Source organism: Cordyceps fumosorosea, assembly GCF_001636725.1.
Source record: "Cordyceps fumosorosea ARSEF 2679 chromosome Unknown scaffold_69, whole genome shotgun sequence".
Taxonomy (NCBI): Eukaryota; Fungi; Ascomycota; class Sordariomycetes; order Hypocreales; family Cordycipitaceae; genus Cordyceps; species Cordyceps fumosorosea.
Genome location: NW_017387369.1, coordinates 1 through 19,239, shown reverse-complemented (window position 1 = coordinate 19,239; position 19,239 = coordinate 1). Strand labels below are relative to the sequence as shown.

Genomic DNA, 19,239 nt, shown 5'->3' with positions numbered 1-19,239 from the left:
CCATACCAGCTCTCCAGTCCTACAATGATTGAATTGGGGACTGTGAAGTTTCGTGTATGGACTCCGTCACGGACACCAATGGAAGCTTCTCTGTACAGGACGAAGGCTCGACAATACAGCCAGGATATAATGGGCTCCATTCCAAAACGTTTACCGTCCCTAAAAAGTCACGACGAGACTTCGGCCGATGCAGTCCGTTACGGCATAAATGGCAATGTTTATGTCGTTGATGTGCAGGGAGCGCAGGGAAGGGGCGCACACGCCTCGGTCATGAAAGTTAGTGGTGCCAGAACTGGGCAGTGCTTCGGGGCGAAAGAGCCGTACTTTAAGATCAGCGACAACGCCGATATTGTACGGCATCGATTTGAGGCGCTACGTATGGAGTACACCCATCTAAAACGTCTCGATCACGTAAGTAGATCCAAACATTCTGATACTCACCTCAAGATTCTGATGCACGGTTCAAGCCACATATATTGAAGGCGTTCGACTTGGTTGTGGCAGAAGATTTGACTCTACCGCCGTGGATGATTGTGGAATACATTCCATTAAATCTGCGAGAGGCTCTACCTACCCTCAACGAACGCGAGCGACTAGCAGCAATAACTCACATCAGTAGCGCTTTGACATATCTGCACGTGAACGGCATCACGCATCGAGACCTCAAACCGGAAAATGCCCTTATTTCTCGACATAGCGGCAAACTGATAGTGAAGCTGGCCGACTTTGGTACCTCAAAGCAAAACGATTCAGCCATTATGGAGACATTTACCGGAACGCATATCTACATGGCCCCCGAGCTATTTGCTCAACCTCTGTGCTATACAAGCAAAGTGGACATGTGGGCTCTTGGCCTGATCGGAATACTCTTGTTGACCAGCTGGGACTCTCGCAATGACAAGCAGTGGAACTCTTACGATTTTGCCACCTGGATCTGTACTGTTGCTCTACCAAGCATCTCAGAAGCACCAGCCTTTTTGCAGCCCATGTTAAAAGGACTATTGCGGAAGGACGCCAGAAAGCGATGGAGCTCGGGGAAGTGCTTACGCTGGCTCTGGAAAAATGAGTCACTCAACTCGCCCGCTTTGTCTGAAACGAGCACAGAGGGAACTATCCGACACAAAAGGCCATCGTCCAAGGACTCGGTGCGCTATAGCGGGCAACAAAATCCTGGTAGGCAACGCCGCAGCCGAAATCTTTGTCTTTCGACTGCTCGCGCCAGCGCTTCTGAACGTCGCGAAGAGGATGGCCTGCCTGACACCGCATCACGAGGTTCCAGCGTACCGAAGACACCGTCGACACCATCAACCCCGCGGCTTGATGAAGTCATGTCTTATTTGGGGAAGTCGGATGATGAGGAATCATCTGGTGGCGATACAGACCTGGAAGACTGGCAAATGGAGTTCAGTCGTGGTAGAGAACCCGCTTAAGAACTTGGCTAACACGAACGATGTTAGCGTTCTCAAGTATTCTTAGACCATGTGCCTCGGTGCAATCGTGTACAAAGAAAGCGGACGTAGACCCCATGGGCAGGGCATAATCCGCAGTGGTCACGATGCAGGCTGAAGTTACGAACGCCACCTTCCGCAGAGCTCAGTTGAAGAGATGCAGCATCCACTACCCCCATGGATATATCCCAACTAAAGACTCTGTCCTCTAAAGCGTCTGTGTTCCCAAGTAAGCGTCCGTCTGACTCGTTGCTTGGACATGGCGTCGCGACAGCCTCCCTCGCCACTCGCCACGGCATTTTAAATAAAAGTCGTAGGATAAAGATTAAAAATGGCCACGTAAAAACAGGTATCAAATTTGCATTAGCTTTGAATTCTACAGATACATTAGTATCCCGGTACCACCCTCGCAATGACATGCAGCCCGTCCTCGGGCTTGATGGTGACGCCGCCCTTGACCTTGAGCTTGTCCGGGTCCATGAGGGTCTTGTCGACGAATTCAAACTCGAAGCGGCCGATCCAGGCGGCCAGCAGGCAGGCGAACTCGCCCTTGGCGAAGGCGGCGCCGATGCAGCTGCGGGGTCCGTGGAGGAACGTGGATAGCGCGTAGTTGCTGGTCGAGCCGCCGGTGTTGTCGAGGGTGACGGAGCCGTTGCGGGTATCGAGCCAGCGGTCCGGATTGAACTCCTCGGCGTCCTCGCCCCAGAGAGTTTTGTCGACGTTGATGGCCCACTGCGGGATGGTGACGGCGGTGCCGCGTGCGACGGGCCGGCCGAGCACGGTGGTGTCCTGCATGGCGACGCGGCCGGTGACGGGCACCGACGGGTAGCGCCGGAGGACCTCGTTGACGACGGCGTTGAGGTACGGCAGGCGGTCAAAGTCGACGCTGGAGACGGCGGCGGCGTCGTCGTCGACCGACGGCAGGTGGGCGCGGACCTCCTCCCGGAGGCGCGTCTGCATCGCCGGGTTCACGCAGAGCGCGTAGATGGCCCACGTCAGCGAGACGGAGGTGGTCTCGTGGCCGGCGGCGAAAAAGGTCATCAGCTGGTTCTGCAGGCCCTCGTCGGTGAACTGGCCGCTCTCGAGCGCGATGGACAGGATGTCAACGTCCGGCTGCGCCTTGTCCTGCTTCTGCGCGCGCAGCTTGGCGCGCTTCTCGTCGATCAGCTCCTGGCAGACGCGGCGGATGGCGCGCATGGCGTCGCGGAACTCGCGGATGCGCGGCAGCGGCAGCTCCTCGATCATCCACTGCGGAAGGACGAGCCCGAGGACGAGGAAGACGCGGAGGAGCGACTGGCCCTCGAAGACGCGCGTGTACTGGGCGACGAGCTTGTTGTCCGGGTCGCGGACGGCGTCGAAGTCGCGGCCCATGGCGGCCATGCCGATGATGTCGAGCGTGGCGAGCGACGCCCAGTGGGAGACGTGGAGCTGGCCCTCGCGGCCGTGGACCGTCTTGGTCATGGCGCTGACGACCTCGCGCGACTTGTCCCAGAAAATGGGGTAGAGGTCCTTGATGTGGCGGAAGTTGAAGGCGGGGAGCATGCTGCGGCGCTGCCGCCGGTGCTCGTCACCCTCGGAGGTGATGAGGCCGACACCGGTGACGGTGCTGAGGGCGGCGCGCACGACGCCGGGCTTCTCCCAGGCGTAGCTGTTGGCGACGGTGATGTCGGCGATGGCCTTGGGGGAGATGGCGATGAGGCGCTCCTGGTTGAAGAACATGAAGAAGCGGAGGAGGCCATCGTGCTCGACCTCTTTATTCCTGTGGGGGAGTGTAAGCAGAGGTTCGAAGTCCTGGTACTGAATGGACCAGGCGCTGATGAAGACTTACCATGTTCGTGAGCACTCGCCTGGTGGTGAGCTGTACAGCTGGGGCATGTGGCCCATCAGCCAGTGCCGGTTCCCGACGGTGGGCAGATGTCTCGTCGGCGACACGTAGAAGGGGTAGATGAAGGTAAAGTAGAGGCCGCAGATGGCGAGGTTGGCGATGAAGAATATCCCAAATGAGAGCGCGAGGGATGACAGCTTCAGCTCATCTTTGCTGTAGCGGAGCGTCAGGGCCTCCAAGGCCGCCGCGACCGTCACCAGCGGCCACGACATGTGCTTTGGTGCTAGTTGCGACATTTTGTTGTGATTTTGTAGATGAAAGTCGAGGTTTCGACGATTGATACGATCCGCGACTGATGTATTCTCCAATAAGCCGGTCCCGAACAGGGTACATATGTCCGGGTCCGGTGTGGCGGAGATTCGGCGGAATAACATGGCCGGGACAGTGGGGAAGGGAGAATCCGATTACCCTAACAGACGCGTAGCAGAATTGGTCGATCTCGGCGAAGTTGGGCTAGCAAGCTGTCGTCAGCCTGGATGCCTCTGCAAGATCCGAGGCAGATCAGGGCAAGCTAGACAAAAATTAGGCAGCATTTTGCGAATGTCATGACATGACGTACCCAAAACACCAAGCTACACCATGACGAATTGTCAAGGAAGTACGCGCCCAGTAAAACATGGACAGTGCCCGAGGCAGAAAAAAGGCAGACAACAGACAACAAGAGCCAGCAACTCAAAGTAATACAGAAGACAGCATAATAATAAACGGTCGCCTCTATCCCCTTGTCACAAGCCCGACGCGGCGGCATCGGGTCCGGGCCGGTAAAGGTTTCCGGCTCCGCAGGTGGGGGTGGGCAAGGTAAGACATTTTCAGATGAATTTGCAACGGGCCGGCGATGATTCGCTATCCTCTAATTCGTAGGCAGTGGTTGAATGACGAAAGCACCGACAACTGCACAGCCTCGGCGCGTCATACGGCGACACGCATAGGCCTAGACGTGGTCAGTGAATAGCTTGCCCGTTACGCAAAATTCTCTTGAGTTGTCTCTGCCTCCTGTCCGTTGCTTAGCAGTTAGGAAGTATTTTAAGTATCAGCTTGTTCGTAGCAACAAAATCTGAAAACTCTGCGTCCTGGAAAATGGTGTCTTTGTCGTTGTCTCGTTTGAAGACTCACTCTTGCCCCGCACCGGCCAACGCAGGGTTTTCTTAGAGACTGCACATACCCTGCAGTTGCTCTCTCTTCAACTAGCTAACTCCTGGTGAAACGAGCAAAGAGATGGAGGATTGCATAACTCAGGGAAATAAACAGATCGATCAGGTGGGCTTTCTCCTCAATGTGAGATTTTTAGAAGTGTGTTGAGGCTGGTTGACTTGGAAAGTTGCTTCACATCCCATAACTTGCAACATAAACAACTGCCACATTTTACGTGCCTGGTAGGCAAGACCATTTTAGCCCCCTACCAGGAGCGCCTTCATAGTGCATAATTAGTCACCGGCTTTCAACAACAACAAGCCTTCGTGGCGTAGCTGGTTATCGCGTGAGTCTCATACAAACTATGTATGACCTAGCCAACAGGCCGGGCAATCTCAAGGTCATGAGTTCGAACCTCATCGAGGGCATTGTTTTTTTGTTTTTTGCTCCTTATATCAATTTTTTACCATTGAATTCTAACCGCAGTATCACCAACTGACTGCAATATCATTTGAATGTACTCGTGTACATCCACCGTCTATGAGATTTCGCAGCTGTTCAATGTTAATCATTGTACCCCAGGACCGCACGCTACCTATGTATGTACCTATGTATGTACCCATATACACCCACTATGCACAGATTTCGCAGCTGTTTAACGTTATATCATTGTACCTGACGTTAAATCGTTGTACCCTCAAGACCGCGCCAAGTTTCCTACCTTTGATCAAGTGTCCAGCACCGTTTGGGCTGTGCTTGCTGAATTCAATCGTTCTGTCATTTCGAAAGTTTCTTCTGTTATTCATTTCGACGTCCGGCAAGGTTGACCGCTGGACGTCAGCGTACTCTCGGCCTATAGCGGGAAAAAATCGAATTAAATCTCTGCGAATATAAACGTAAATACAAAAGAAGAGTAAGATCACCAAAACACATGGCGCAACCTTCCCGAGCATGCATCGCATAATGCCACCGTTTTGTTTGTAGATCATGCATGCCGAGGCGGCCCCGCTCCCTCTCCATCTCACCAATGACAAGCTGCGTGTAACGGACGCGACTTGCGACCAGCAACAACAGCATCAACGTTTACTTAATTCGACACCTGCTCCTGGCCCTCTTGCGCGGCGGCCAATCTGACTGGTTTTACGAGGTATCATTACTGCCAACCCTACGACCCACTAGCCGATTCGACTGACCACGCTTCAACTCTCACCTCCGCCTCACCTGCAGCGACGGCCTGCTCGCATCACCATGCTGCTCGCTGGCCACTCCAAAACGCGCGTAACCAGAGAGTAAACGATTTAAACAGGACAATCACCGCAATATCGCATCATGGACGACAAGAAACTCGGCCCGGGCGGCCTTGTTATCCGGAAAGAGGGCCGCAAACCGCTCTTTGGCACGAAGCAAACGACCGCAAACGAACCAACGAGAATACCGCCTTTGTCGCGATCGAAGTCGAGTCCTGGCCAAGACAAAGCCTCCTCCCCCGCCATGACGCCAGGCTCCCGTTTACCGCGCTTCGGCAGCGGCGGCTTCGGCAGCAGAAAACCATTATCCCTGACCGAGGCCTACAAGCTCGCGGGCGAGGAGGACAAGCCGGGCCCGATTGACGGCTCCCCTAGCCCGGCACCGCGATCGTGGCGACGGTTAAACGATAAGCAGAAGTCCGTCGATGACTCCAAGATGCACGAGGCTGTCAACCGCAAACACGTCCCGGACGCATCCCCTAACAAGGAGCGCATCGCGATGCGAAATCGCATTGACGACGGGATAGGAAAATCAAGAACGAGCCGATGGGTGCTGGAAGAAGGCATGCGCGACGACGCACCGCTCCCATCGACGGAAAACGTGCCACCTGCTGCATCCCCGGAAAAGAGCTACGCCTGGCAGGTAGACGAGGACTTTACCGCAGGTGACCTGCAAGTTTCCGACAGCCCGCGCATACGAGTCAACCAACCGCCGTTTACAAAGCCGACGCGATCTCCGTCGCCGCGCAAAGGCGCAACGCCTAATGCGAAGCTCGAGGAGATTCGGGTCCGCGAGCTGGGACTGACGCCAAACGTGGCGAGCCCACGAAAATCAAAGCTGGACGAAATTGTAATACGAGAACGAGAGGCCGCGAAACAAGTCTCCCTGGATCGTGGGTTCCCGCGCATAGGAGCCGGGCCCACCAAGCTGGACGAGATCAAACAGCGCGAAACCCAGGGGCTGTCGAAACGGGCCATCTCGCAAGCTAAGCTGGAGGAAATTAAAGAGCGCAACGCCATGACAAGATCGGTGTCACCAGACTCGCCGAGAAGGAATTGGATCACTCGTGAGGGAGTGGGTATCCCGCGCTCCAAGTCGGCGTTTGAGCCGGTCGGACGCCAGGTGCCCGACACGCCCGTTACCATTTACAAGTCAGACGCGGAGAGGATCGCGGACGAAGTGCGACGAGCGGCTACGAAAAAGGCAGAAGAAGCTGCTGAAACGAAAAACCGCGCAAACAGACTATCACCCCAAAAGCGCGACCAGTCACGCGAATTGCTGCGCACGCTGGCCCGAGTTACGAAAGCCAGCCCAGCCGCCAAACGAGAACCTGACGAGCCGCCCGCAAAGCCCTCTACCGCTGTCAAGCAAGAGCCGCTCACGAAACCCTCTGCCGTTGCCAAGCACCAGCCGCGCGCCAGCTCTCTCAAGCGATCAGCCCTCGACGCGAGGCGAACGTCCAACACGTCATCTAACACCAACACGTCCAAGAGTACGTCTGACCGACCGACGGTAGGCTTCGCGGGGCTCGCGCGCTCCCGCTCTAGCGACTCGCGTAAGAGTAAGGGCTCTAGCGTGCACTCGGAACAGGACCCAACGGACCGGATCGAGGCTGAGGAGCGGTTGTTTGCGCTCCGAGACGACTACTCCGAGCATGGGTCAGCGCGCGCGCCGTCGCCGTGGGTGGACGATGAGGGCGACAGAACGGATAATGACGCGACGCCCAAGCCGGTGAGCAGGCAGGACGTGCTGGCAATGCCGACGCCGCGCGCGCCGGGGGCGTTTGTGGACACGCCGGTGACATTCAAGAAGGAGGATCGGCTGCGGCCGGGTAGTAGAAGGATGAGCCTGGAGCAGTCGCCTGACATCAAGCCGGATTTATTGGGGGACGGTAAGCGACGTAGGGACGACATGGCACGTCTGGCACAGGGGGACGTTGAGACAGCGTCGGATCCGGGCGTCGCGGAACAAAAGAAGAAGCCGACTCGGCCGCGCTCGGGGAGCCTGCCTAGAAGGCGGCCACCCATCACCAACTCGGCCAAGCCGCCGACGGTGCGCGACGACTTGCGCGACCTACAGCGACTCCATAACATTCGCGACTCGACGCTGGACAACCTGGAGGATATTTTGCTGGGCAAGAAGACGACGAGCGAGAAGCTGGACGCGCTGCTGCGGGAGACTGCGGCGATTGCTGCGGCGGAGGCCAAGCTGGGGGAAAAGAGTGAGCTGGACGCGGACCTGGACGAGCTCGCCGCGTATGAAGCGCTGAGCGCATCTGTTGAGCGCGATCTCGGGGTGCACAAGGACGGCAGGATAAAGGTGGAGGCGCCACTGGCGAAAACAACATCACAAACTGACGAGACGCATCTCAACGAGGACGAAAAGTCGAGCGAAAAAATTGAGAGACTCAACAACGTGCTCCAGCAACAACAGAGTGAAAACGGCATCAAAGTTGAGGATCTCAAATTCGAAGACAAGGCGAAAGGCAAAACCTACATCTCGGCCAAAGACACCAAGGCTAAAGATAACAAAGCTAAGGATAGCAAAGAAAAGCACGACCACGCGATGGATCTCGATTGCCCCCTTTGCGTCAGCCAGCCGTCCACGCCCACTGTCGCCTACCTGCACCTCCCCCTCCCGCGTCTCTTCCACCTATCGCCACGCCCGCGCCTGACGCTGCTCGGCCTCGTGCTGTGCGCGCTGTCGCTGTGGTGGGCGGTCGAGACGGCCATGTGCGGGCTGTACTGCCGGCCGACGACGTGCTCGTCAGGCCCCGCGCCGTGCGTCTGGTCCTTTGACGACCCGGCGGGCTTCGGCGCCGCGCTGCCCGTCAAGTTGGACCAGTGGGCGACGGGCGGCCGCGGGCGCGCCGCGTGGGCGGCGGTCAGGGAGGAGCTGGCGGACGCGCTGGACGGGGTCTGGGGCGCGGGCGCGGTGGACGTGCAGGGGATGACGCCGGCGCAGCGTAGGCGGCACAACAGGCGAAGGGCGGCGAAGAGCAAGGCCCCGGGGCTGAGCGAGGAGCAGAGGGCAAAGGTGGACGCGTGGCGCAAGGAGCGCGAGGCGAGGGATAGGGGGCGGTACGTGGACGAAGGGGCCTTGGGTGGCGATGAGCCCATGTGGTAGGGTGGTGTGTAGGTGGTGGCGGGTGTATGTACGTGGTTTTGGCCCCTGATTTATGGATGTACGCGCAAGGTATACGGAGTTGCTGTTGTATATTCAAGCATTTGCTACATTGAGAGGCTTTTTGTCGGATTAGCAGGGGCGTTTACGGCTCGGAACAGGCAGACGAATTCACACATCTATTCTTGTTCTTGTTATTGCAAGTCCATGTTGTACCATTTTTCAACACCAAAACTCCGTAAATGCAAGCAAGCAACCCTTTGAATCTAATCCTCGATGCCGCCCCAGCCATCATCACTATCCTCGCCCTCATCTTCCTCGTCTTCCTCGGCCTTGCTCGCCCACGGCAGCCTCTCGTCCTCGTAGCTGTCCCTCGCGCGCTCGCGCACCGCCTTGCTCCCGTTCCTCGTCAGCGCCTGCACCATCCCCCCCAGCTCCGCCACCAACCCCTCCGCCTCCTCCCCGCGCGGCCCCCCTCCCAGCGCGCCCTCCCTCTCCAGCTCGTCCACCCAGACGTCCAGCACGTGCAGCCTCAGCCCCAGCGGCAGCTCCCCCTGCCCGTCGCGCCCGCCCTCCCCGTCCAGCACGCACTCCCGGCACACCTTGACCGCCGTCGCCCTCCCCTCCTCGCCCTGCAGCGCCAGCCGCACCGTCGCCGCCCACACGCGACGCACCAGCAGCAAGAACTTGTTCAGCCGCAGCGCCTCGATGCCCGTCCACTGCGCGCCCAGCACGTGCCAAAAGGCGCGCAGCCAGGCCTCCCGGCACCGCGCCGGGCGCAGCGAGAACAAAAGCTCGGCGAGGTCGGCGGCGAGGGCTTGCTGGGGGCGCGGCCGGTCGGTCATCCAGAGGGCGTAGTACAGCCCGGTCCAGAGCTTGCGCGCGTCGGCGTCGGGGAGCGCCCGGCGGGAGGAGAGGAAGGCGGTGAGGGCTTCGAGGGATGACGTGCGCAGCTTGCGGTCTGAAAGGATGTCGGTGTTAGTCTCAAAACAAATGAAAGGGAGCTTCTGCCAAGGTCAAAGCCAAGGGGAATTGGGAGAGGAGGACAAGGGAGACGTACCGCTCGAGGCGAGGTTCTTGATAAAAGGCATTTGAGCCGCATCTTGGCCTGTGCGAGCGGCCATGGCTGCGGTTGGGTTGGCTGTTTGTGTGAGGGTTGTTTTGTCGGTGGTGATTGGCGACAACTTTTTTTTGAAGTTGAAAATTCAAGGTGAGGTCGATAAGACCCGCTTTTCTCGGTGTGCTCGGTGAAGATGTCACCGGGGAAGGTGAGTCTTGTTCTGTGCTTGCTAGTTGATATAAATAATTTTGAAAAACATCAGAAATAATACCTTTGATAAAATAATATTCTGAATATTTTCTTCTCTTTTGATTTCGTGCTTGGTCGGTGTGCTCACGTGCCTCGTGAACTTTGAGCTCCTAGCCCACCTCTACAAGCACATCTACCATACATCTACCTCGCGCCTTCTCGTCTCCCGCATCATCAAATCCTTCTCTCGGGCACTGCCTCAACCTACCGAATCGCCAACTTGCATCGTACGATATATCCAACAGCCACAGCTACCTCCGCACTCCAACACCCGTCTGGCCGACTCGACCCCGCCCCCACCACCGTTTGCTATCCAGGTCGCTTCACCATCACTGGCCTTCACCACACACATCACAGCCCGTCATGTCTTCCACACGCCGCATCACAAAGGTACCGCCCCTCCTCTCTCCTCCCACCCATCCATCGCCACCACACCCGCTAACCACGACCGCCCACGCCCCCAGGAATTCGGCGACATCACCCAGTCGCCCCCCAACGGGTACTCCGTCTCCCTCGGCCCCAACGACTCCCTCCACACCTGGCACGTCACCCTCCTCGCGCCCGCCGGCTCCGTCTTCCACCCGGGCCGCTTCGGCCTCGTCCTCACCCTCCCCGTCGAGTACCCCTTCCGCGCGCCCTCCGTCCGCTTCGTCACCCGCATCTACCACCCCAACGTCACCAACGACTCCCTCGGCAACGTCTGCCTCGCCCTGCTCAAGCCGGAGAACTGGAAGCCGAGCACGAAAGTGGCCGCCGTGCTGGAGGCGCTGCGGGGCTTGCTGCTGGAACCGTTGCCAGACGATCCGCTCGAGGATCGCATCGCGGAGCAGTTCAGGAACGACCGCGCGGCGTTCGACAAGGCGGCGAAGGACTTTGTGGAGCGCTACGCTATGGGCGAGCCAACGTTTCCCCCCGCGGCGACGGCGGCGTAGATGGAGGACAGAGAATGGCCGATGATGATATGAAGGGGGACAGATGATGACATGAACCAGCGCAGCAGAGACCAAAGACTACATGATTACATTGCAATGCACAAACCGGGACGAATAATTATAGCAATAGACAGATGGGCAACGAGTCAACGTCAAAAGTCAATATAAACAATCACCCAAGCATCAGCAATCGTATCTATGGGTATCGCCTCCCTATTCAAACAGATAACACCGTCTACCAGTGCACAAATAAAAGTATATAGTCGTCATCGTACGTGTACTTTGTACACCGGATAAATATGTACCAGAAATGGCCTCCTACAGCTCGGGCCTCACCCGCTTCTTCTTCCCAAACAACGTCCCTCTCCTCACCACCAAAGCCGTCTCCGTCTCCGTCACGTTGCCGTTGATGGTCTGGCTGTGCTGAATCTGCTCGCGGTCCTTTTTCGCCTTGTCCCGTCGCTCTCGCCGCTTGTCGTCAATAACATCCTGGTTGAGGTGGTTGAACCCGTTGCGCTTCTTAAAAGACTGCTCCATCAGCAGGTTGGCATCCAGCATCTTTCGCGGTAGCGCCTGCACTACGCCAAACATTTCCATCGGGTCCGTGATCGACTTGATCTCCGCCTCGCCGTGTTTGAAGATAGCCAGGGCCACACGGAAGAGCGTCTTTGAGCCCTCGTAGAAAAAGACGTCCCACACGCGTAGCGTAGTTTCGATGGGTAGTGTACCGATAAAGCAGCTCATAAACCATGCCGTCATGCACAGCGTAATCGGAGGCAGTCGTTCCGTGGACAGACTTGGATGCCCGCGGTGGCGCGACTTGCCCAGCGGACGTCGTAGTGATCTGGTCGGTGTCGGTTTAAAGTTGGTCTGCTCCTCCAATTCACCACCGATTCGATCCCACACCTCAGGCATGGTGTCGCGGATTTCGGCCATCAGCACGCCCAGGTCCACCTTGGAACCCTCGAGACTCATCTCGTGCGTGCCGGGAAGATAAATATGTGTAATGACGTTGAGCAGCCAGAAGCACTGCTCCTCCGTCTCGACAAATAAAAGCAGCAGACCTGCCAGGAAATTCAGACTCTGGCAGTATCCGATGCGGGGGTTGTAGATCGAAAATGCGTGCAAGACGCGGCGTAAAGATGTAATGATAGGTGGCTCGCCGGGTACTGCCCGCGCGCTGCATTCGCTCGACGTGTCGTTACTTGTGAGTGTAGACTGGCTTTGTCGCACACTGCTTGATGTTGAGCCGTCAAATCCCGTCGGTGAGGGCTTGAATTGGATATTGTCAGGGAATGTGCGGTGCAAATCTCGCTCAATGGCGTCGACATCAATCTGCTTTGCGTGCGATATGAGCAGCTTCTCGTACAGCCCAGAATGCTTGGCCAGAATGGCAGGACCGCCGGCGTAGTAGAACCAGGCGGCGCCTCGCCAGTCCGGAGGGATGCCCTTGCGGACAAATCGCTTCGTCTTTTGGTTGGGCGGGGGGAAGCGAATCGGCCGGTCCGTCATCAGAGCATTGTCCTTGAGATAGGCAACCCACTTGCGGCGGCGACGGGCCAAGTATTGTGAGTAATGTTTGTTCCATTCGTCGTACTGCTCTCGAGTGATGGACTGGCTCTGCTTCTTGAAGCCGTAGCGGTCGCGGGCGCCAGGCTCTTCCGTCTCGGCGTACGACGGAGCTGGTGGAGGCGGCGTGGGGGAAATAGAGTTTGTTTGCGAGTCGGTGTCGGTGATGGGAGACACGGGAATGGTTTCTTTAAAATCGGAGGTGGCGGGCCGGGATGCTACAGAAGGGCCGGATGCCACAGAGGGACCGGAACCGACAGACTTGGCCGAGTCTCTCTTGTGGGAGACTTCGTCCTTGTTGGTCATGTTCTCGCTGGTAATGGCGGGCAACATCGATGTAAATGCCGGACTGGAAAAGAGTAACTTGGACTGGCGAATCTCGGCGTCCAAGGCGGTTGCAGGCGGGCGGGCTGTTGGGCGGGGAGGACGAAGACTATCAGTGTGATCGAAACGTGCGACGGCTGGGCCCGTTTCGGAAAGGGTCGTCAGCTGTCGATGAATGTGAGGCAGCTCCTCCGAGTCAGTGGCGTCTTCTTCATCGTCCGTGTCATCTTTGAAACCTCTCTCGTACATGCCCATGACATCCTCGATACTTGGCTCGTCTGGCTCGGCGTCTGCATTGGCGTCTGCGTTGGCGTACAAGGAGCTGACAGAGCTGTCCTTGGTCATGACGCTGCTGCGCTCGGTCACTGCAGTGCCTGGGGTTGTGGAGGCTGTTAGCTGGGACCTGAAACTGGACCGCAGTTCGTCCCCACTGGCCCAAGGAGCGCCACCAGAGCCGCCGACGGGTCCTGGAGGCGCCGAGACGGACGACTCTACGCGATTATAAGTAAACGGCGGCCTGCTGGGCGCGTTGGAGGGAGCAGTGCGGAGGCGAGGTGATGGAGGGGCTGACAAGTCAAAGGCGTTGACGGGAGGCGAAGCAAAGGTATATGTCGATGTCACCGAAGCGTTGGACGGGGCACGGGAACGAGGAGGCAGCCACGGCGAGCCGCCTTCACTGAGCTGGGGTGAGTTTTCTCGTGGTGCAGCGGGTCTGGGTTGCACAGGGAGCTTAAGGCTGGGTTTTCGTGGTCTGGAAAAGTTGCCAACAGAGCCGGAAGACTGCCGCATGTCGGCATTGGACGACTTGGCAGATAGTATTCGGTTCGGAGAGGGCAGAGGCTCGTCGAATGGTATGCGTGGAAATTCTTCTCGACTGGGCGAGAGAGGCGAAAGCGGCGAGAGTGGAATACGCTTGGGTGAGAGAGGTGACTTGGGCAATTCGGGGGCGTCGTAGAAGACGTCTCTCGGGAGGGAGTCTCCGGTTGGACCAGCAGCCACCAGGTGAGGCCCGTTCTGGAGTGAGTCCCAGCGAGGCAAAACGGGAGCGGATTGAGGCAGCGGCGGCGGCGGTTCGTGAAGGCCATGGTCGTCGGGCTTGATTCGGTTGGCGTACAGAGAAAATTGCCTATTCTTCGCCGGTCTGGCGTCTGGGGCACTGTCAACTGGGGAGACGGCCATGTCGGTCATGCTGAGGAGCCCAGCTCCGACTGGATACTGGGCTCACGGGTGGGAGAGTGAGTTGAAGCCTGCCAGGATCCGGCAGCTGGTGGTGCGTTGTGTTGCTATAGTGGCATCGCTGGCATCGTAGGTGCGTGGTCGAGCGTAGATCGAGTTTGGGTTGGGGGAGATGTTTGTTGCCGCGTGACACGAGAGAGGCGAGGTGGCACGAGGTGCAGCTAGTCAGTTAGAGAGGATCAGGCCGATGCGAATGGAACGGCCGAATGGCAGATATGTAGCGGAAATGCGCGTGATTCTGGTTGAGTGTAGTAAGGAAGGGACGGGAATGCAGCCGCAGGTCGGGAGGCCCGCGGGTCGAGGGATGGCGGGCAAGCTGCAGGAGATGTGCAGCCGAAATATGTGGGAGAGAAATTTTGATTAGACAAACGTCATGGCGAGGATGCAAGGAGAGCCAGGGTGTCCAGGAGAGAGCGGCAGAGGCTGGGACACGGCAGAAGGCAAGGCTGGACAGGACGGCAGACACCAGGCCGGGGCAAACAAAGGAAGGAAGCAATGGGTGAGAATGAGTGTGGGGAAGAATGGGATGGAGATGCAGCGAGATGCAGCGAGATGAGAAGCTTTTGGTATTTGGGTGATGCAGCTGGGAATTCGGATGTGGATGCTTGATGCTGAGGATTGCTGATTGCTGGATACTGGTTGGTGAGGACAGAGCTGGGCGGGGAGATGGAGAAGGAGGTACTTGCTGGTAGGCGAGTGTCTGCTGCGCGAAGCAGGTACCACCAAGCGTAGTGTTGTTAGCAGCTGTTGGGCTGGCGGTTAGGGCCTGCATGTCTCGGGCTGATGCATTTTAGAGGCCATTTTAGTGGTGAGCGCTATATTTTAGCAACACTTGGTGGCTGAGCGCTATGTTTTAGTCATAACCGGTCCTATATTTTAGTGGGCGACCACTATATTTTCCCTATATCCCGGCACCTGGGAATACATTTCACCCCGCCGGCACGCGACCGACACTCCCGCATCGCGTCGAGACTGAACAACAAACAAAGTCCGCCTGAGTCAAGATGAAGATGTTTGCTCCATCTCCTATAAATAACCGCATCGCGACGATCGAGCGAGTTGCCCCGTGCTGCTGCTCGTTGCGTTCAGGCCAGTTTGCCAACAAACACCACCCAGCGTGTAACCACCACCTTCTCCTCATACAGAACCCACGACATGGGCAGCCTGTGGTCACAAAGCTAATATTCCAATGTTTCCTGCAAATGGCACTAGCGTCGCCGCCCGTCGTGCCACTGCGGGAAAGTTTAAACTCGTCGCAGTTGCTGTCCAGCTGAGCTGACCCAATCAGGAGGTGATGGACTCCTCCAAGACAGTGACAGTCGACAAGTGCAACAACCACGCTCTAAAACACGGAAAACAAATTCAGACTTGAAGCAACTCTGAATCTTCTTATCCATTGGATACATAACCCCCAAAGCAAGCAAGCAAAGCAGGCGAGGCAACCGACCGCGGGTGCTTGCCAAGCCAGCGTTGCATCCGGTCTTGTCTCTGATCAGCCACCAGACAAAGTTCCCGTCCGTCCGCACCACCCCTTGTCTTTTCCCTGTTCCTGTTTTCCTGTCAGGGTCATGGTTGCAAGGATCTTTCTTGTCCCTTGAAGTTGGCCCGCGGGTCCGGTAGGACTTTTGGTAATAAGTTGTCACTCGTCACTAACAACCGGCAACTCAAAGAGCTTTTTCCAAGCTCCAGCAACTCCCTCGACAACTCAACAACATTGACTCGTCATCTCTCATCATGTGCCGCAACTCCTCCCTAACTTAGTACCAGTACCCGTGCGGATCGCACCATCATCCAGGCACGCCGCTACCAATGCACCGTGCCTGAACGCCCCGCGCACGCAACTGCAACAGCCCACGCAATCCGCATTCAGGAATGACCTGCCTGCGCTAGCGAAATCCGCCGTATTACTCGCTGCAGCCTACATGCAACCTCCGGCCTCTCAACGGTGGCCTGCGGGGACACTTATGCACGATCCGATGCACCGGCGTCGCCCTTGCTCATGATGCAACGCAGTGGCTGAGAATTGGATGAAGAGCTTCTTCCAGTGGGAGGCGTTCCTGGACTCCTTGGCTCGTATCATGGCTGGTCTCGCTTGCCAGGCAAAAGCAATACGCAGTAATAAACTGACAGAGTGAATGGCAGCAACTCTGCTTCGCTCAACTTCCCTATTAGGCAGTTGGTTCTGGAAACCGACCGACGGCGTCCAGCTAGATCACTGCTAGTCCTCGCCGGAGCCTCGTTCTGCAGCTGGACTGGGTCGGCTTTCAGGCGAGTTGGTCATAGTAGACTTGATCAACTAACTCATTTCCTGGTTCAGTGACCCAACGTCATCAGTTGTCAACTGACTGCGAAAGAATGCGTGGCACCTACTGTTATGACGGATCGTCTCAGCACGGCGCATTCCAGCCAACCTCGTACAGTAGAGTAAACAAGAGACGCCTTGACCTCGTTCGTGCCAAAAAGAAACGTGCACTCGCTTGATTCCTCGGTGGCCAAGGTATCGCTGTCTCGCTGCCCAAAAGCAAGCGGTTCTGCAAGGGATCGGCCCGTGTTCTGTGCGCTGGTAATTTCTTTTTCGCCGCCGAACAGGGTAAAGAAAGTGGCCGGCATCTCGAACAACAGCCTCTGCCGTGGTGCGATTGCCGTCGCCTCTGTGCGCCTACCCGCCCGGCCAGGTGCACCCAGCTCAGCCCTCTGCGCACAGTCGTATTTGCTTTTTGTCCATTGTTCCGAATAGAGACATTGGGTTTGCTTTTTGATTGCAAGGATCCCGCCACGCCTGATCGGGAGATGACGGACTGCAAGGAGAGGACATAGAGATGATAATATCGCGACCACTTACAACTTTTTGAAGTCAGCGATAATGTTGACAACTTGAATTCGAAAGTTTTTTTTCTGCAATTTCCTCGAGCGCGCTGCACATGCCAACGGGCTTTCCTTTGCGTTGGCAAGGCTAAGAACCCCGGTCCCTCGGATGAGGCCGCCCGCTGCTGCCAAATTAAACAATCACGTCCTGAGAAGGCCGTCCCCTGTTAGCTTCCCGGTAGAGTGGTCGTCGCGTGGCACCCCGACAATTGGGAAGCATTCGACGTGAACTCTCGCGTTGTCAATTCATCAGGTCTCTTAAGCGCATGACGGTGCCTGCAGTATCCCGCTGCTCGCGGCTATTCGCATGAATAGCCAGCTGGCAGCTCGGATGCACAGGCCAAAAACAACAAAGCAGTATCCAGCACCAAGTAACCCACCTGCGTTAATTACAAGGCACTCTTCTTTTTTTCAACCTACAACCTGGCAGGTTCCCATTATTAGCGCGTTTTCAGCCTCGGTGTTTCCGAGCACCGTCAGTCAGCAGCTTCACAGGCGGTCTTCAGCTATACCCAGGGCGCGATATCACGCTGACCAGGGCCATGTTCTAGCCAGCTTCGAGGAAACAAAACGTTTTGGCATCAAGTCCGGGGCCGCCTCCGATGTCCTGACATGCGGCTGTCGGTGCTGGTGTTGACGATGGCGCCCGAGTTTCACGTCTCCGACACTTGGCATTATATTAGCAAGCTGTTATAGGAGGACTAGCATCATGCCAACGTCAGCTATAGACACCGAGTGACAGACAGTCTGGGGCCAACATTGCACCGTCCGATCCCGAGTGTCTGCGGCCGCTTGGCTGATACTGTTGCCTCTGACAAGCACGCAAGGCATATTCTAAGCAATACATAGATATGGCGGCCGCGTATTTGTAATGCTACTCGGGTGTGAATGACTCGGGCGTCATGCAGCATTGGGCCGTCTCGTCGTGCTGGCTCGTAAACAATGCGTCGATGTTTGCGTGGTATTATAGCTGAGCTTTGGACATACCCGACAGCCAGCCAACGGTCGCCCGCGTGGCGTTTGGCAACCGACGTGCGTGATAAGATATCGTCAGCATGGTACGTTGGAGCTGTAAGCCAATATCGCATGCCGCATTGTGCACAATTTCTTGTCGGGACTTGGCGTTGATGCGGGTAATTGTAATAGTGAAAAGTGTGCGTTTGTTTCCGCTGTTGGATTACGAGAGACTTGGCCCAGGTGCCTCAGGTAATGACCGCTCTCACAACTTATGCAACCCTGCAATACTGCAACTGTCGAGACTTAGTTGATAGAAAAGAGACGAGGAAGAAGCCAAAGTAGATCTTCTGCAATAATTTCTTTTAAGAGACTACCAAAATCAAAAACGGGTAAAAACATACAGCAGCCAGTTTTCGCAAGTCGTCACGGACCCAACTCGAGCCCTGGAGTCATTCCAGTGCCCGATGATAGCGCACGTCGACCGTCGATATGCACCAAACGCAACAGGAAGACGAAATGAGACTTACACACTCCGATTTCCGACGATGCTATCAACTATGTTTCTCAGCGGTTGCCCCAACTAAGTTCGTCGTCGTCAAAGAAGCATCAGGTCGTGACTGAATTTGCACCTTTGCAATCAGCAACATGATTCCGTTCTCAAGTTGGAATAGTTATACAATTGCGAGTGCACTTACTGTACATCTGATGGTTTATTAGACCAGCCATTTATCCGCATCCGCCTGGCCGTTGTCCGTTTCGCGACGGATGAAAGCACGCAGACTAATATTATTAAAGTTCTTACTACCCCTACTCCTACTACTACTTAGGATACTAAGTCTATTATATTAACCCTAACTAACACTTAAAACACTATTATCTTTAGTAGTAGTAGTTACTATAGTACTAGTTAGGACCTTATATTAATAGTGTCTTCTCTTAACTTAACCCTATCTAGAATCTATAGTAAGATCTAAGCTCAAAAAGAGCAAAAAAAAGATAAAAACATACAACAGCCGGTGTTCGCTGGTCGTCACCGACCCAACTACTAATCTGCCGATTAACAGCTTGTCTATGGGGGAGCAGACGGGATGTCTTGCACAGTAACAGGACCAACCGGAACCCGAAGTTTACCCGCCCGCCTTTGGCAAGCGATTCTCCAGGCAATGCGATTCACGATCGAGCAGCCTATAATGAAGCGATGTAAATTGCATG

General features: G+C 56.2%; 5 protein-coding genes across 5 annotated transcripts; 2 read left to right on the top strand and 3 right to left on the bottom strand.

Annotated features, from left to right (window-relative positions):
- Window positions 1-1,835: 1,835 nt before the first annotated feature.
- On the bottom strand, window positions 1,836-3,569 carry ISF_09756 (cytochrome P450 78A3; the record flags this gene model as incomplete). The annotated part of the gene is made up of 2 exons (XM_018853357.1): window positions 1,836-3,207; window positions 3,277-3,569. 2 exons carry the CDS (start codon window positions 3,567-3,569, stop codon window positions 1,836-1,838), a joined length of 1,665 nt encoding a protein of 554 aa, XP_018699452.1.
- A 2,224-nt stretch (window positions 3,570-5,793) lies between these two features.
- On the top strand, window positions 5,794-8,838 carry ISF_09755 (hypothetical protein; the record flags this gene model as incomplete). The annotated part of the gene is made up of 1 exon (XM_018853356.1): window positions 5,794-8,838. The coding sequence occupies one exon, from the start codon at window positions 5,794-5,796 to the stop codon at window positions 8,836-8,838; it is 3,045 nt and encodes a 1,014-aa protein (XP_018699451.1).
- A 263-nt stretch (window positions 8,839-9,101) lies between these two features.
- Window positions 9,102-9,959, bottom strand: ISF_09754 (Nucleolar, Nop52; the record flags this gene model as incomplete). Its single annotated transcript, XM_018853355.1, has 2 exons — window positions 9,102-9,796; window positions 9,896-9,959. The coding sequence occupies 2 exons, from the start codon at window positions 9,957-9,959 to the stop codon at window positions 9,102-9,104; spliced, it is 759 nt and encodes a 252-aa protein (XP_018699450.1).
- Window positions 9,960-10,507: 548 nt separating this feature from the next.
- ISF_09753 (Ubiquitin-conjugating enzyme/RWD-like protein) lies at window positions 10,508-11,076 on the top strand (the record flags this gene model as incomplete). Its single annotated transcript, XM_018853354.1, has 2 exons — window positions 10,508-10,534; window positions 10,609-11,076. 2 exons carry the CDS (start codon window positions 10,508-10,510, stop codon window positions 11,074-11,076), a joined length of 495 nt encoding a protein of 164 aa, XP_018699449.1.
- Window positions 11,077-11,394: 318 nt separating this feature from the next.
- ISF_09752 (GTPase activating protein (Gyp3)) lies at window positions 11,395-14,157 on the bottom strand (the record flags this gene model as incomplete). The annotated part of the gene is made up of 1 exon (XM_018853353.1): window positions 11,395-14,157. One exon carries the CDS (start codon window positions 14,155-14,157, stop codon window positions 11,395-11,397), a length of 2,763 nt encoding a protein of 920 aa, XP_018699448.1.
- Window positions 14,158-19,239: the final 5,082 nt, after the last annotated feature.